The sequence below is a fragment of the Vitis riparia genome, chromosome 7, assembly GCF_004353265.1.
Source record: "Vitis riparia cultivar Riparia Gloire de Montpellier isolate 1030 chromosome 7, EGFV_Vit.rip_1.0, whole genome shotgun sequence".
Taxonomy (NCBI): Eukaryota; Viridiplantae; Streptophyta; class Magnoliopsida; order Vitales; family Vitaceae; genus Vitis; species Vitis riparia.
Window position 1 is genome coordinate 30,283,340 of NC_048437.1, and position 18,865 is coordinate 30,302,204.

General features: G+C 32.9%; 1 protein-coding gene across 1 annotated transcript; it reads left to right on the forward strand.

Moving 5' to 3' along the window:
* Positions 1 to 16,808: 16,808 nt before the first annotated feature.
* Positions 16,809 to 18,634, forward strand: LOC117918836 (cytochrome P450 94A1-like). Its single transcript, XM_034835764.1, has one exon. It carries the CDS (start codon positions 16,960 to 16,962, stop codon positions 18,478 to 18,480), a length of 1,521 nt encoding a protein of 506 aa, XP_034691655.1. The 5' UTR covers positions 16,809 to 16,959; the 3' UTR covers positions 18,481 to 18,634.
* The last annotated feature ends 231 nt before the right edge of the window (positions 18,635 to 18,865 follow it).

Genomic DNA, 18,865 nt, shown 5'->3' on the forward strand with positions numbered 1-18,865 from the left:
AATCATCTGTCTTGTTTGAATGTCCTTAATCACACAAAATTCAGGCAAAAAAATAACAATACAAGATAAGGTTGCAGTGATTTGAGAAACTGACAAAAGATTGTAATCTAAAGATGAAACAACTAAAACAGAATCCAAATTCAAAGTATCAATAAGAGTTAAGGATCTTTTCCCAATGACTGGGGTTGTGTTACCATTGACTGTGGAAACAATTTTTTGTGAGGAAGGTCTAAGGGGTGAAACCTGTCTAGAATCAAAAGTCATATGATCTGTAGCACCAGAATCAATTATCCATGCACTATTAATAACAAGTGTAAAAGTATTTAAAAACTTACCACCATGATCTGTAGCGGCAACCAATGCAGAGGCTTTCTCAGCAACATTAGCCTCTATTTTTATTTCGGCAACAGTTGCAGTTGAGGTTTTCTTAGAATCCTTCTTCCGTTGATCACGATTATTATCATTAATAACAAAGTGTTGATAGCCTAAACATGATCTAAAGGTCCATGGTTCAAACCCTCGGTTCCTCATTTTTTTCCTGGTCATACCAAGAGTCGTTGCTTTGAAATTGTGGGATATCCAGACTGGTGGGATCAGTCTTATTATAGTGAGTGCATTTGAAGGTTGACTTATCAATATTAGGGTTTGTCTTAGGATGGTTGATCGCTGTCGGACTACCATAGCGACAAAATATCCAAGATTTCATTTCCATGGCTCTGATACCATCTTCAAATTGATAAATGATAGTTTTTTCATTCTTTCTTTCATTCGTTCATGTACAGAGTATATATAGAGGGTAATCACCATTCTAAGAATGGGAAAAAATGATACAAGAAAAGAATGATATAAGGAAATAACAACTAATATCCTAATATCTCAATATTCCTAATATCTCAACTTTCCTAATATCTAAACATTCCTAATATCTCAACACTGAATGATATAAGGAAAAAATGATATAAGGAAAGCATTCCTAATATCTCAACAATATATATGTTAATTTTAGCTTTTATATAATAACTTTATTATTTAGAAGTGAAACATTTAAAGATTACTATGCACATAATATTGAAAAAAAAATGATTAAATTATAAAAACAACATCATCTACTTGCACCCTCGTGTGCATTGCATGTGTTTTTTTCCTACTAGTACTAACATCACCTCAAAATGAAAAATGTGATCGGTGATTTCATATTTCTTAATTTTTGAAGTTGCATTGTTAGGTGTTTTGTTTATCTATTTTCCACAATGAGACTAGACCAAAACCTATACTAGGTTTTTTTTTTTTTTTTATTTCCTCACATAATTTTTTTATTCTTCCTTTATTTTGATTATTTGATTATTAAGGGTTCAAATTATATATTTTCGTATTGGAATTTGTATTATTTAATAAATAAATAATTTTAAATTAGTTTTACAATATTTATCAATAATTATAAAAAAATGATGGGATGGAAATCAAATTAATATCAATAAGAAAAATATTTTTAATTTTTTTTAATATGAAGATAATTGTGTTGAAAGTTGTTTATGTCATTTTATATATTTATATATTATTTTAATTAATTTTAGAATATCTAAAGGCTATTTACTTTAAATAAACCTTTAAACAAACTACTTTTTTAAATAATGAATACATATAAAAAAAACTTCCAAAGGTAATTTAAATTATCTAGAAAGGTTGAAAACAATAAGGTAATAATTGGACCAATACAAGAAATAGAAATATTATTGATATGAAAGAAATATTAATATAAATAAAATATTATTTTATATATATTTGAAAACAAATATTATATACCTTCTAAATATTTTATTTATTTATTAGATTAGGTTATTGTAAATAAATATATTTTTTATGTCAAAATAATTTAGTTGATTAATTATAAATACAATAGTTCATGCACATAAGAGATTAATTCTATCTATGAATTCCAAGCATAAAAACAGAAAGAATAACTATCTAATTTTGCCTAATTTATTGCAAAACATTGAAAAAAATTGAATATGAAAATAACTTTTGTATTGAAAATATACTTTGATTATAGAGGAGTTGAACTTGAGTACAATGTTGATGACAACAGAGATGAATACAAAGGACTTCATGCACACAAGAGATTAATTTTGTATATGAATTCCAAGCATAAAAATAGAAATAATTACTGTCTAATTTATTACAGAAAATTGAATATAAGAACAAAAAAATTTGAATCTGAAAGTAACTTTTGTATTGAAAATATACCTTGAACTTGAGTACAAAGTTGATGACAACAGAGATGAATAGAAATGACTAGATTTTTGAAATGAGAGATTACAAAAGCTAGAAAGATAATTTTTTAGAATACTCGTTGCTTGCTCTTGCGCCTCTGCCTTGTAATGAAGATTGCATCTCTATTTATAGAAGAGATATCATATTTGAGTCTTGATGAAATCCGCGTGCTTGAAAGTTTTTGAAATCCGCAATCAAAACTTGGACAACTGGTTGTATTCTTGAAGTCTACTGAAAGGTAAATTTTCTTCTCTTGTCAAAGGTCTTTTTGAAAGAAGCCAGAAGATAATAAATTCTCTTTCTCCATGTTTCTCTTTGAAAATCACATTGGTGGACAAAATTTATTATTGAAATAGTATTAATACTATTTAGATACTATTTGATACTATTCACTACCATTTGATTTTTTTTTCTTCTGATCTGTTTTAACTGAGCATTTTCAAGAAATATTTCTCAAAAACTTATTGAGCTTCCTTTTCAATGACGTAATCTTTTTTGTACTTATAAAAAAGATAAGAAAATTAGGTTTGGAATATAAGAGAGACTTTTGGAAAAACATTTGCAGAGATGATCTTTTGAATATTGTCTTCAACGATGAGATTATAATTAGAAGAACCATAAATCTCAAAATCAAGGTTTCTTGCAATCATTTTTGACCTCCAATGTCTTATTTGTTTTTTGAGGTTGACTTTAGAACAAATCCAAGGGTCCTCTATACCAAACCATTGATGTTTTCTATGATTGGCTTTGAGAATGATTAGATGTTGAGTATGATGGATTTTTCCATCATTCGACCATTCAGGAGGCTTACTTTCGATAATGAGTTCAATTGATTTGAAATATCGGATGAAAGCATTTAATACATAAACTGCTAATTTTCTTCAAAATCCATCGATTTGATCAGGATGAGAGAAAATTAGTTGATAAAGTAATTCATAATCCATGAGGAGAGCATGGGTTAGTTCTATTAACTCATTATTGAATTTAATGACTACAGGTCTATATCTGTCTAAGTCAATGTTGGTGTAGACCCTCCATTTTGTCCTTTTAGCACATGCCCTTAAGTTCACTTACAGTGCTCCATAGTAGTTCTTTGGTGGCCCATTACCACTCATACTACTTACCTTTTTTTGAGCCATCTCAGAGACTCTGGTTGAGGGATTTATCTAACCCCATTGTGATTCTTGGCAATCTTAATTTAAACTTAGGTTTTTTTTCTTCATTTTTATGGTAGCTTTTAGGTGCACTTTAAGGATTGCACACTTAGGCATGTTTAGGTCACTTAGGCCCATTAAGGACTTTTAGACCCACTTTTTATACGACTTGCATGATTGCATGGTCTACATGACTTGTGTGGCTTGTATGACTTTCTTTATTATTTTAATTTTATTTTATTTTATTACAAGTTTTCTAAATCATATTTCTTGGCTTTTTGGGCATGAGGAAATGGGTCCCCATCTACTTGGAAGGAGAATCAACAGAATTTTGAAAAAGAAGAGATTTTGTTTTTAGAGGGATAACACATATATTATTTCCATGGGGGAATCGATTACGAAAGGGAAAAGAAGAAGAAAAGAAAGTGGATTTCTTTTTTCATCAAAGGAGTTTTTTTTTAGGCTGATAGAAATACGTAAGAGGATTTTTTGGGAGAAACACAGAGGAAGCGGGAAAAAAACAAATGCAACCAAGGCTGTCCCGAAACTGTTATCACAATATGGGATCCATAGGAGATTGTCCAAGTGGCTTGTCAGCTGTTTATGCACTTGTTAAGCTTGGTTACGGTAATGTAAATTTATGGGTTCATATGGGGATTAGAGATATGGCTTCTCGGAATTCGATCATTTCAGGGTATGTACACTGAAGGGAGATTGAGGAGCGTGGGAGTTGTTTGAAGAAATACCAATGAGAAGGAATGTGGTTTTCCAGACTACAATGATAAACTTGTATGGGGAAGAAATGAAGAATTTTTCATTGCTTTCAGTGAGAAGAAAAAAGGAACTGGTGTTCACATTTTTTTTTTTTTTGTTTTTTTTGTGGGTTTTGGGGAAGAAGAACGGATCTCGCTTGAAGCTGGGCAATACTTCTCAAAGGTAGGTTCTTCCAGGTACGGTCACGTGAAATTCGCATCTTCTCATCTCTATATAATTCTACATTTTATTCTACAAGTCCCAGTGTTATCTTGTTGATTGTTGTGGACATTTAGAACTGATCGTTTTTCTTGTTGAATGTATTTAAACATGAGCATGCTCTGTTTTGGCTTCTATTTTTGGTATTTTTAATCTCTACTGTTAATGGCTGATGTATGGGATTGTCACCGATATTGATATCCAAGAATCGTTCTCTTTTTTCTTTTTCTTTGATATCCCCACCTGTTTTTCAAGCCCATTGACAAAACAATGGAATGTGGCTTGACTTGGTTATTCATTTTTTTTTATTTATCTCTACTTTATTTTCTAGAGTTCCTTTTTTTCTTTGTGTTCATTTCTTCTTTTTTCTTTTTCTTGTTTCTTTCTTAGGGTACCATTTCTTCGTTAGGTGGCAATTTATGGGATTCTTGGAATGAGATAATTGAGACTGTCTTAGGGAGCAAAAAATTGGAATGTCAAGATGCAGTGTTGATGTCTTAATTGGGGTTTGCTGGGTTCAGTTGTGTGGTAGAGTACCTACCAGTTTATGGTACAGATTGTGATACTCGAATGTCAGTGTGAAGATGTGATTAGGGTGAAAGTGCTGAAATCAGAGCTCAGAAGAAGGTCATCGACTGTTGGGTCTGATATGGAATACAATTGGAATGCCAACATTGAGATCTGCTTGAGAAGGAATAGGGGAAAAGCTTGGGTACCTTTTGGATGACTATGTCGAACTCTTGTTTGATATCTGTCCTGAATCTTTTAACTCCCATGACAGGGAATTTTGTGTGGTTTCCCAACTAGGTTGTGATGACTTGGATACAATGATAACTGAACATATGGCTATCGAGGTTCTCAAAGGGATATCAAGACTGACCAGATTATAAAAAAAATGAGGTTGATGATGAATTTAATGACAAACTGGCATCATTTAGTCACTTAATGTTCTCTTCATGTAGACTATGAATCAGATAGTCGAGGTATGAATGACTTTGAATGTTGTTGGCCAGAGAGCAGTTTTGAAGCCTGCTCAGTATATTGGTGTTCATGCAATAGTTGAAAGGCACATAGTAGACTTCGAAGGAAATTGAGATCACTGAGAGAAGGAATGGGAAGCTCAATACCATTGTGATGTTCTACAGATTGGGTGGCATCTTGAACTAATTTAGAATAATGAAGTGGAGAACAATCATGAGGCTCTAGTGCTTTATGCTGGTCACTTTCAGAAGCAAAAAAAGGGAAAAAGATACAAGCTGACAAGGTGGTGAAGATCTGTGCAGATGAGACAATTCCTTGTGACATGGTTTTGCTATGGACGATCCCAACAAAATTGCTTACATTCAAACGATGAATTTGGATGGAATTCCCATATCTAATTGTCCAATTTTTTATGCCATTTTTTGGTTATTTAGTACAGTCTTTCTTAAGTCCCTGAAAAATGGAAAATTGTATGAAAGCTTTGAAATGCAATTGGAATTTTTTGGGCATGAATGGTTTCTTCAATGATTATTCTGAGTTGAATGACTAGATGGATGCAAAGTTGGTTGGGGACGTTAAAGATAAAGGTGGTGTTTTATGCGGGATATCGGTTGGCGGGTTTGAGCAAGCATGGCCTTCACGGGGTTGTGAAACATCCTTGAAATTATTACTTACAAGTGGTTCGCTAAGTGATTGTGTTGAACATAATGAGTGTAAGGCTGACATGAGTGTGAATGGTTCCTCTGCAGAGACGGTGACTGAGGTTGTGGAAAAGAAAAGTGATATTTTTCTGGGAAGCAATTGGAATGAGGAAAGGAATTCAGTTATTCATATCATTGTTGGGCCATGAGTTCAGAATTACATAAATTCACAGTTGGCATTGAAACACAATTAGTGGAAAAAATCCCTGGAACTGGGCAGCATTCTATGATTCTGGCAGAAGACCTCCCCAAGTACATGGGGTCAATGGCGATAGAAGTAATCTCGGTGCTGTCGTTGACAACTCTAAACAGATTTATCTCACATTTCCTACTGATAGCACTTTCACTGAGCAAGAAGTTTCCAACTACTTTAACAAATTTGGTCATGTTCAGGATGTCAAAATCCCATGCCAACAAAAGAGGATGTTCGGATTTGTGACTTTTGTTTTCGCTGAAACTGTCAAGCAAATTCTCATGAATGGGAATCCACATTATATTCGTGGAGCACGTGCACCGGTGAAACCCCATCAAGAAAAGGCCTCATCCAGGATTGTTAATAGGAGGCAGCATCCTATGTATTACAGTCCATACTTCATTGTTAGGGATACCGAGCTCCAGTCAATTCCAAGAGTTTGTGATAATTCAAGACTACTTGGGAAACAACAATTGATGGAGGAACACGAGCAGGCAGTCGAACTTAAAAGATGTTGTTTATCTAAGTTGCAGTTGACTTCGAAAACTGTTCACTCTTGCTCTGACTACTCCATAGATGAGTTCAAGCAATACTCTGATGAACAAGCTGAGTTCCCGTTTGCAGAGCGCCTCAACTACCTCCCGAAGGTCTTGAACTATGGTTCCACCAGTAGAGACGAGCACTAACTACAATGAGAAACGAGAAACTTGAATGTTCAAGAAGATGGCACTGAGAAGTCAGACATGGAGATTCTAGAAATGAGGAGAATTCATAATGATGTAGCAGACTGAAAATATTGAAGAGGCAGAAAAGGTATCGATCATTTTTTTGAAAAGGCAATGGAATTTTACTTCAACAAAAGAAATTCAAGAGCTGGGAAATCAAACTACGGCTAAATCAAATATTGTGAAACATATTGGTCTTGGAGCAATAGGGTTTGGAATGAGAAAGGAGACTCTATACCTACAGTTGAAGTTGATCAAGTTGTCCTCTATCATAAAGAGAATGATCATTTTGCTATTGATGAATAAATTGGAATTGTAGACAGGTTTTGTTCTTTTGTTCGGCAAAGAGATCAAATTCTTTAGAATTTTGAAACTGTCATGACAATATGTTATTATGGAGTTGTTCCCATTCTTTTGAAGGCAAATCTGGTTTAGGGGAACATATTCCAGAGCGAATGAAGCAATTGTTCCCTCAACTAATGTTGTGGATGAGCTTTTATATTATGTATCTCCATTAAGGAGCCCCATTCTTGATGTGGCCACTAAAACTATTGATATAAATCACTTCAACAAGGGATAATGATGTCGAGGGGATCAATAGGAAGATTTAATGGGACTGCTGTAATTGAAATGGATTTTGAAGATGAAGAGAAGATGAGCATTGTCGTCTCGTTGGTCCAATAAATTCAGCTGCTGTAGAAGTCAATGACGAACGATTGATCCAATTTTGCATCTTCCATGTGCCAGTTCTGGTTCACAGAGTATGGAAAATTCTTGAATTTGTTGATTTATTTATGAAGGAGCTCTAAACTGAAGCTCAGTTCAAGCACATGGGAGTGAAAATTCATTCTGAATATGCTTCAAACAGCATGACATAGCTAGTCAGTTGGAGGTAATGCAGTAAGAGATTGAGCCCACTTTTACTTTGAAAACCAAAGAACCATGTACAGGCATTAACACCATCTCTGGAACAAAAGTAGCTATGCAGAATGACCAACAGAATGAACTTGTGGTGAAAAACCAACAAATGTCAGCAAGTTTTAGCTGATTATATATCAATGCTAAAAAAGAACACTCCTGTAGCCCAACCAATAACCAAAAACCTGTAATTGGGCGATTTAAATGTTATATCAAGGACTGTGAACAAATGAAATGCGGATCTACATCAAAGAAATAGAAAAAAATGCTTATATTCCCATAACACATCCATGCAGTTGGAATAGGATAAATTGTCATTGAACCACTAACTACTCAGGAAAATCTTGACAGCTCCAAAAGACATCAGTAATGAGAAGATCATCCAACTTTGCGTCTTTCATGTGATGGTATTGGTTCATAGAACAAAGAAGAAGCCCTTCGAGAAGAAGCCTTCAGGAGGAACAAGAGGATGGTGGAGCTTGGTGTCTTCTTGGCAGCCACTCTCGAAAGTCCAGAAATGCAGGATCTATCAGAAAGTCTCTAGCTTATTGCTCATTTGCCTTCACACACGCGAATAAGTTGTTGAATCTTATTGACTGAGGGTTAATTTCTGATTATGGGCAATTTGATACGCCTGAAGAATGAAGAGTTATTCAGGGAATTGGACATCTGAAAATCAATTAAGACGCGAGCATTCAGTTGAAGAAAATTGTTTGTGAGCAAGTTGACAGTAGAAACAGAATTCAGATGTTAATATAAGAGGATTTGCTTCTACACATTTCCAAACCAGACGTGAACCCATAATTCATAGAAAGTTATTACATGTTGGAGTCAAGCCATCTGTCAGAAATATTCACAGCTGATGAATCTTTGCATGCTATTCTGGAATTCAAATTCAAAAATATGGGGAATGAAGATCTTGAAAGAGGAAGCATGACTTTTTTTTTTTTTAAAGAAAGATGAACAAATTTTTAAGGAGGACAACACAACTTTTTGAAGAGGAGCTTCACCATATTTTTTAGAGGACTCACACCAGATTTTCAAAGCATCATGACTGTAGATAAATCAGAGAATACCATGGCTGCATCTTGAAAGAGATAAAGTGATTGCCAAATGGTACTTTAGTTTAGATGAATATATCTCTCTATTGCATTTAAAGGATAGTTTCTCCCCTGAAACAGAGGATATTTATGTGGGGTCTCTCAAGGCTGAAATAGACGCAAGTGAACAGGAAGAAGTTGCACAGAAACTGCTGGAGGATTTCAATTGTGTACCAACATTTTTGCCTCATGACTTGCATAAAAGTTTCATCATGGGTTCTGAAAATAGCAACGGTGGCCCATTTTTCGTTACATGTCACCCATGTGTCCCAACCATGGCGATTGCTTTGACAGCAAGTGAGCACGTGCTTTGAAATGGATATGGCCAACTCTTCTCCAGACATGCCAGCAATATACAGAGGCCTCTTCACATGTCCACCAGCAATGCTAACTTAGTCATACTCTCGAACTCTACTTCCAGTATGGCTATCTTGCTACACACACCTCCTCATCTCTTTGCTTCTTTGATTGGAAATTTACTGTCTTAAATTGAATTTTTGAATCCTTTTATAACTAAGCATTGACAGCTTTGAAAAATCCTTCTAGTCACTAAAACCCAAATTTTAATAAATTTGCTGTCACTTTCCTTCATGCATGCATTTTTACTATCTTCTTTTATTCTAAACTATTTTCATGGTTTTCTCGATTTTCAACAAGCATGAACAAACTTCATGATTCCAAACAATGGAATTCATGGAACCAATTCATGCAAAATTAATTAGGGCTTTGGAGGGGGCTCAATATTCATGATATTTTCCTCAATATTGTTTGTTTGATATTTGATTGATTGTGCTTTCTCTTTATGGTACATGAGATTACTTTACATCTATTATTGAGCTAACCTTGTTCCCCATTCTAGCATTCAACTCGTTGTCCAAGTATGCTCTCTACCATCACACTTTCCAAAATTTCATGAATATGCATGTCATTGCCCTTGCTTGATGTCATGCTTGATTGCCTTGATATATATTTGATTGTTTGATCATCTTTGATAGAGATGCATGTTGTGTGTCACATTTTCAAACTAACATTTGATGCCTTTTGATGGCGCTTAAGAAGCGGTTCAGGTACGCACCCTAACTCTCCTTTATTGTGATTTGATCTTGTTTGGCATGCTATTCTTTTGAAATCACCTAGGCTACTTAGGTATCTATAATTAACTAATTAATTGTCACATTTTCCTTAACTTAGTCATTAGAAACCTTTATAGGGCTTAAATGGATGCTACCTCCTAGAGACATCTTCTCAATAAGTAATCTGATCCCCGAACTTAGACTCGGGTTTTTCAAAGACAAGTTTTTTCCAAAAATTATGGAGTCACTTTTAGAGTTTTTCTTTCTTGTTTTATTTTCCCTTTAAAATAAAAAAAATAAAATAAATGGCGACTCCGACTTTTCCAAAAATTAATTTTTCACAAATAAAAACGAGTCTCGCCAATTGAGTGGAGATGCACGTGAAAAATGCGGGTCCACAGTTGGCTTTGCAAATACTGTAAGTAATAACACACCTACAATTATGCATTTCTAGTGGAATTTCCCTACACAAGGGATCAAGCTTTGGATATTCATTATTGGTGTTGCCATAATGAATATGTCAAATGAAACACATTCCTTGAATAGTAACTCCAAAAGTGCTACAGTTAGCAAGAAATTGCATTATATGTTCTTGCTTAGCTTCTCCTATAACTTGAACCTTTTGACTTATTATCTGTCTAAGGTCTTGGGGGAGATTCGAATTCTTTTGTTTGAAAAATGAAAATCTAGATTTTTGAAACTCTAGGCTCTCATTAGAAAGTTTTGGAGATTTATTTTGAAATTCATTTGGAAAAGATTTTGAAAATGTAGCTTTAGATTCCTCTGAAATTTTCCTGCAATTGAAACTTTCAAGATCTGTATCCATTAGGATGCAATGCATATAAGAACTTGAGAGGTTAGGAAAACTGTCTAAGTTATTATTTATTTGTTTAAAATGAAAAGACAAAGCATTTAAAGCTTCTAACTTTTGGATATCACTTTTTGAATTCCAGGGGGTGTCTAAAATGCATTTTTGTGATCTGTCTAAACCTTCTATATACTTATGAATCCGAAATGACATATTACTTTTAGGAAACACTGAACGAGTGAATTTCCCAAACTTAATCCGTTCTTGCTCTATCTGTAAAGAAAATACAAAATTTAGTACACTTTTTGAAGCATAAGTAAGATATCTAATGAGTTTATCTTTAATATACCAAAATTGAAAATATATTGAATTTATGAGGGGCACATAATTGTGAATAAGAATATTTAAAGGATTTTTTGAATTTTTTGAAATCAAATTTATCGATTTATAAGAACATGCATAAATTTATCGAATTTATGAGGTATCATCACAATTTTTTTTATCATCTGATTCATCTTCATCCTGACTTGACTCTTCACTTGACATTTCTTGTGTTATTAATATTTGATTATATTTTTCTGATTCGTAATCTTCACTTGAATATTCATTTTCTTTATTAATCATTAGTCATATCATTACATTTTTGAATTTATCACTTATTTCTAATGAATTGATCTTATTTTCTAATTAGCAATATTTTGAGTAATGACTTATTTTTTCACATTTATAACATGTTGGTGTTTTCCTTTTTAAAGTTGACTTATTTGAGGATTTTGATTTATTGGGATTAAATTTTACAAATTTCTTTTGGAATTTTCACTCAGTTGAAGGTTTTTTACCATTTACATTATTTTGTTTATTTTTTCTTTTTGAAGGGGTTGTATCATATCCATAATATGAACAAAATTTGCCTAATTCTCTTTTACTATCTTGTTTTTTTTCATTTGACTCTTTAATTTGAAGTCTGTGCACATGGTTAAACCTTCATTATTAATAAAAGTAATTAGTTCTCCATATGTTAATTACTTATAAGGAATCCTTCCATTATGGATATTTCTCATTCGTTGTCTAACCTTTTCAGTAAATAAAGTTGGTAAACCAGATATAAATTTTTCTTTCCAATAATGACTTCCACAATCAACATAACTTTAACTAAAAACATATCCTTATACCACTTAAAATCTTGAAATTTTGGACATCTAAGATTATTAAGGATTTCAGAGGTTCTTTCTTGAAAATAAATTGGATCTCTTATAAAATGTTTGGTTATTACAAATATTAAAGTATTGACAACATCTTTTTCATAAGTTTGGACAAATGTTCATTCTTATTTGATTATTGTTTTTTTTTTTTTTGTATTTAATATGTATTATCTATCATTTTGACTCAAATAATGATCCCACCAATCTTTAAGCAAATTAGTGAATCCTATGACTAAGGCACCAACAACATGAAAATCAGAATTACTAGTTTTGATATTACAAGCATTAACAGCCATCATCATTTCATGAAGTAAATTAATTATTTGATGTTCACTCATTCCATCTATATTTCATTCATAAAAACTACTAGCATCATAACTAGCAGTTAATTGATGATTTTTTTTATTCTAATTGAACGTTAGGAAAAGAAGGTTTTGAATAATAATTTTTTCTACTTACAAAATTATTAGAAATTCCATTAATTATTAAGGGGGGTTTAACTATTGAATCTGGAGACATTTTGAATTGTTTTTCTAGTTTATTGACTTTTGATTTTCTTTTTGTTATAGTTTGAATTTGATTTTTATTTTGATTAATGTCATTAATTCTAAGTTTATCTAATCTAAGTTGTATTTCTTTTAACATTGTTTCTGTTGGTGTAGCTAGTTGTATATTTGATTTTGCAGCATTTATAGGAATAATAAAAGGTTGACCTAGAGACTTAGCAGAATATGATGATGATGATGATGATGATAGAGTTGTAGAAAAATTTGAAGAAAAAGTTGATTTTAATGTTTCTCCTATCTTCTTTTTCGGGGCAGAAGAAAACAAAAATTGAGAAATTTTTGTTGTTTGTTAAGTTAAATGTTGAAGAGAATGATTTGTATAATTTAATTGTTGTTGAACTTGTCTAATATCTTTGTAAATTATGGGACTTTGTTCATCTTTGGTTCTTGGAATTTTGAAGGGTGAGGCAAAAATTGAATTATTATCAAAATTAAATTGATGATTATTTAAGGGTGGTTGAGAACCTAATTCTGAGGTTATTGTTGAAATTCTTTTTTAAACATTTTGTGAGTGTTTTATTGCTAATTGATGTCCTTCTTCATTTTTTAAAGTTATGAGTTGTTTTCTTTATTTTCTAAGTTTGAAAAACCAATAGAAAAAAGGAATAGTCATTTCTTTTGATTAATGTATTTTTCATATTGTTTTCTTTATGCATTTCTAGCTTGAGGAGGAAGTGTTTGAAAATAAGCTCTTTTAGCACTATTGTAAGGGGAAAAATAATATCATTTTATCCATTCTACATTAGGAGTAAAATGAGTCTTTTTATAATTTTTCTTATGAATAATATTAACTTGATTAGGATACATATTAGAATGAGTAAGTGACACATGAGGGGATTCTTGTTGCTGATATACAAGAATAGGAATTTTTGGAGTAAAATTGACACTATTTAAATTTGTATTTGAAGTAGAAGATCTTGTAAAAATAAAATCTTGATTAAATGAATATTTTGAAGTTGGACTAAATTCTATTTGAATAGTACCATTTGTATGTTGTATAATTTTTGAAGGAGTTGTTAAAGGTTTAATTGGTTTTGGGTTGGTTCCTAGAGTAATTTCATTCCATTTTAGTTTTTTAGGAACAAAGGCTTGAGTGTTGTTAGGATTATATTGTAATAATAATATTTCATCTTTGATAGATTGACACACAGCTCTAGGATTTAATTGAGTAATCATGACTTTATAATATATCCTATAAATTATTTCCATAGTTTAGGCTTCTTCTACAAAATTCATATTTTTAGTTTTAATGTTTAAAGTTAAACTTGAGAGAATACTTGGATCATTTATGTTCATGGAAAAGTTTGGAAAACAATTAAAATAATTGGAACCATTTGTAAGGTTTGAATTAATCATGCTGAGGATAGAATTAATAAATTTTGTTGACCTAGCATTTCTTAGGCAGACAAACACAGGAATATCTAAACCTAAACGAAACAAGGGTTTTATTGCAACTTGAACTAATCCTATATGAATATAATTGAATTTCTTTCTATGATGATTAATAGTGTTTTGACTTAATAATTGAAGACTTTCTAAATTTTGATTAAGAGAAATAGTTTTTTCTTCAATTTTAATTGAATAAACTACAACACTATGAAGTTTTTGAGTAGATTTTGCTTATTAGTAATAGGGTATTTTATCCATTGTAATACTTTATTTAAATGTTTATAATTAATAACTAATCTGGGTGTACTTCTTTCTAGTTCAACAACATTTTGAATATAAAAAACAGCACAACTTCAATGAGATTTTGAGGGTCTGATTAATTTCTTCTTCATTAATGAATCAATTTCTTGTTTACAGTATTCTAAAAGTTTTTCATTTATTTGAATAGGTCTAGCTTTAGTGGGAATTTTAGACTCATCGGAATTTTGAATATAAGGTAAACTTATCTTATGTTTCTTTCTGGACCAAAAAGCATTTGGAAGATCAGAACAAATTTCTTTTTCAAAAATATCTTGAATTTCTTTTATTATTTTTTGAACTTTATTTTCTAGAAATTGCTCTTTTACTTTTTTATAATGAATTTCTTTTGATAGGAAATTTATATGAGCTTGTTTTCTTTGAATTAAATTTATCCTTTTATTTATTGAATCACTTCGAACTTGATTTATTTCCTTTTTGGTTAATGGATATATAAAGGGGAAAAATTTGGTGTTTCCTAATATTGTAGTTTTGACACCTTTATCATTTACTTGAAATGGGTAAAGTAGTGTAATAAAAGGAGCTCCTAAGATTAAAGGTTCAGTCATGTTTTGTACTAACACAAATTGAATTCTAAACAATAATTATCTTGACATATATAAAAATTTTGAAGCTTGTATTCTATATCTAATTTTCCTTTATTTGCAGCAAAAAGTTCTTGTCTTGTTTTTTCATAATATTGAGTAGGGATTAATCCTTCTTGAATAAAATTCATATAAGCTCGTGAGTCTATTAATACTATCATTTCTATTTCAAAATCTTCAATTCTGATTTTTACACTTATATACCATTTTTGAAAATATATTTTTGATATTGTATTTATAAATGATTGTATAGGGGTTTGTTTATTAGGTATTATTATTATTTATGGATCTTGATTATTAGATGTTTCAACAAAAGTTTCTTGTTTGTATTATATTATATTTGTTATTTGTTCATTTTCTTGTTTTATTTGTTCGTTTTCTTGTTTTAATTAATATATTTGCTTTTTATTTTTATTTTTATTTCTTCTTTCAAATCTTCAATAGTTATAGGCTTTTGATTTTTTTTGAATTTATTAAAAAATTTATCAATTGAGTATTATGCAGGTCTAATTTCTTGGGTTTTATTTGAATTTTTTGTGAGAATTAAATTTTTTAAGTTTTGTAAATAATTTCTTTGTGTTTCCTCATCATTTATTTTGTTTATAACATCAAATAATACTTGCTTATCTACTTTTGAATATATTACATTTATTGTTTTAATTATTTTGATTTTTTTTTATTTATTTTCTATTTTTTTGTGCTTCATTAATTTCAGGACAAGATTGTGATATCTTCAAAAGTAGATAAACAATAAATTAATGGTAGCAAAATGAAAAGAAAGAAAAAAAAAGAAAGGATTTTACTAAATAATAATAATACTAATGGTAGCAAGATGAATAAGGTATTTGATTTAATCTTAGACCAAAACAAAATCTTTGTTAATGAATTTTTTTATTATCATTTAAGAGAGATTTGTATACAAGAAAATTTCAAAATAAATATAAGTATTCAATTTGAAGGAAAATTATACAAATATAAGAAATGAGGTTTTGTGGAAAAATATAAAAATAAATAAATGAAAATTGGATTTTAGTTCAATAAAAACGCATAAGACATAATGGGTATTCATTGTGAAATCTCGATATTTATCTCATTACTTTTTATCTCTTTTATTATCTTTCTAGGATTCTCTCTCTCTTATCTCTTCATCTTTCTTTCTAGTTCCTTCGTCTCTAGACTTTTCAGATTTGTTAAATATTTTTATTTTTATGTTAAAGAAGCTAAAATTCCCCAATGACAATTTAAAATTTATAACTCCTTATCATTATAAACCATAAACTCAAAGGGAGTTTCATTAATAAAAAGTAAATTTAGCTTGAATGAGTGTTGGCCTTGGTTTATACTATCAGACACATCAATTTTCTACCTTTTTTTTTTTTTTTTTTAAGGATAATTAAAAACTTGCTTGGAAAAAAAGATATATATCTTTTGGTATCATATAGAAAAGTGCTAGAAAATCACAAAATGTCACATTTTTAAATAAAAGTTTCATTATTTTGTATCCCATACATGACACCATCGTTTAGGTCCAATTTTTCATTATTTAAAGACTCAGTCTCTGAGTTTATTTGAAAAAGTTAAAAACTTACGAACTTTGAAAAGGTCCCTACGAATATTTTAAAGAGCTAAAGGTGTAGGTATATTGGTTGAAGGGCTTCTAGACAACTAGGGATATACAATCAATGGTTTAATGAGATTAGTTGTAGGTCGGTAGAATTAGATTGAAAATGACAGTGGTGACGCTAGCTAAATACAGCCAGTCACCAATCATCATCGTAATTTTGTAAGCAGTGACGACCACACTCCTTCTAACTTCCATTAATACAGAGTCAAATGTTTTTTATGTCTACAAAAAGAGCAAAAGAAACCTTACTGATAGACAGACCTATAAATACCACACAATCCACTCCTCACAAATCATATCTCATTATCTTTTTCCTTTCAGTCTACAGATTCCATTCACGAGTCTACAGAGAAACACACCAGGACCAATCACCATCAACCATGTTTGACTTCAGCCTCCTACTTTCTCCATTTCTCTTCATTCTTCCACTACTTTTCTTCTTCTTCTCCTTCATTCGCACAAAATCACCTTCATCTCCTTCCGCCAGTGCCCTCAAATGTTACCCAATAATTGGCTCATCTCTGGAAATCTTCGCCAATCTAAACCGACGTATCCAGTGGACATCTGATCTTATTAGAGCCTCACCCTCTGCAACTGTAGTCCTCCACCGCTTTCTGGGCACACGTGTTGTCCTCACTGGCAACCCTTCCAATGTGCAACACATCCTCAAGACCCACTTCCACAACTACCATAAAGGCCAGACCTTTGCAATCAACCTCTCTGATTTTCTTGGTGGCGGCATCTTCAATGCCGACGGCGACAACTGGAAGTTTCAGAGACAGGTCTCCAGCCATGAATTCAACACAAAATCCCTGCGCAAATTCATTGAGACTGTCGTCGATGCTGAGCTCTCCGACCGCCTCATCCCTATTTTAAGCACGGCTGCCGCCAACAATTCGGTTCTGGACTTTCAAGATATTCTCCAGAGATTCGCTTTCGATAACATCTGCAAAATCGCTTTCGGGTACGATCCAGCTTATCTATTGCCATCTCTCCCACAGGCAAAATTCGCAGTTGCTTTCGAGGATGCAGCTCGAATTAGCAGCGAGAGGTTCTCTTCGATTGGCCCAATTGTGTGGAGACTGAAACGGCTTATGGGAGTAGGGTCGGAGAAGCGTCTGAAGCTTGCAGTCGGTGAGGTGCGTGAGTTCGCAAAAAACATCATAAGAGAGAAGAAAGAAGAGCTGAAGCACAAATCTTCACTCGACTCCACCGACCTCTTATCACGATTCTTGAGCTCCGGCCACTCAGATGAGGACTTTGTCACTGATATAGTCATCAGCTTTATACTCGCCGGGCGGGACACCACCTCCGCTGCTCTGACATGGTTCTTCTGGTTACTCTTCAAGAACCCAGATGTGGAAGATCAGATTCTGAATGAAATCAATGAAAAGTCTGAATTGCCGGTGTTCGATGAAGTGAAGGACATGATCTACACACACGCCTCTCTCTGTGAGAGTATGCGATTCTACCCTCCTGTCCCCGCCGACAGCAAAGAGGCGGTGAGCGACGACGTGTTGCCGGACGGCACGGTGGTGAGGAAGGGCATGAGGGTGACCTATCATCCCTACGCAATGGGAAGGTTGGAGGAGCTGTGGGGGTTGGACTGGCCGGAGTTCCGACCAGAGAGGTGGCTGCAGAGAGACCCAGATACCGGAAAATGGAGCTTTGTGGCCAGGGATCCATACACCTACCCGGTGTTTCAGGCCGGACCCAGAATTTGCCTGGGAAAGGAGATGGCGTTTCTGCAGATGAAGAGGGTGGTCGCCGGAGTCCTGCGACGATTCCAGGTGGTGCCAGTGGGGGAGGACGGTGGCGAGCCGGTCTTCACCGCCGACTTAACTGCCAAAATGAAAGGTGGTTTTCCGGTTAGGATTGTGGAAAGGGCTTCTAGAGAGTGAGTGATGTCTATCTGCCCGTGTCGGTTTAATATTATGATTTTTCTTTTTACTTAGGTACCAATAAAGATGTTGGGGATTCCGTATGAATGCATTTTCGAATAGGTTGAAAGAACGCAGGACTTTTGAAATATAATCTTATTGAAAAATTACGATATGACTATGTGCAGACCCTTGGTGGGCCAAAAGTTTTGTTTTCTTTTTTACCATCCCGGGAGGAGCTGACAGCATGTCGGAGAGTGGGGGCTGACTGCTTCAAACTCACAACATGTTAGGACGCATGGCCAAGTGCACCACCACCTTGATGGTGGTTGAGATGGTGACATATTTGTTGAACCAGGAACAATGGAGCTGGAGCTGATAGTAGCTTATGAGAAAAAAAAGGTAA

Bases quoted from the DNA above. Each gene is read 5' to 3' on its own strand.
- LOC117918836 (XM_034835764.1), top strand. From the start codon at position 16,960: ATGTTTGACTTCAGCCTCCTACTTTCTCCATTTCTCTTCATTCTTCCA.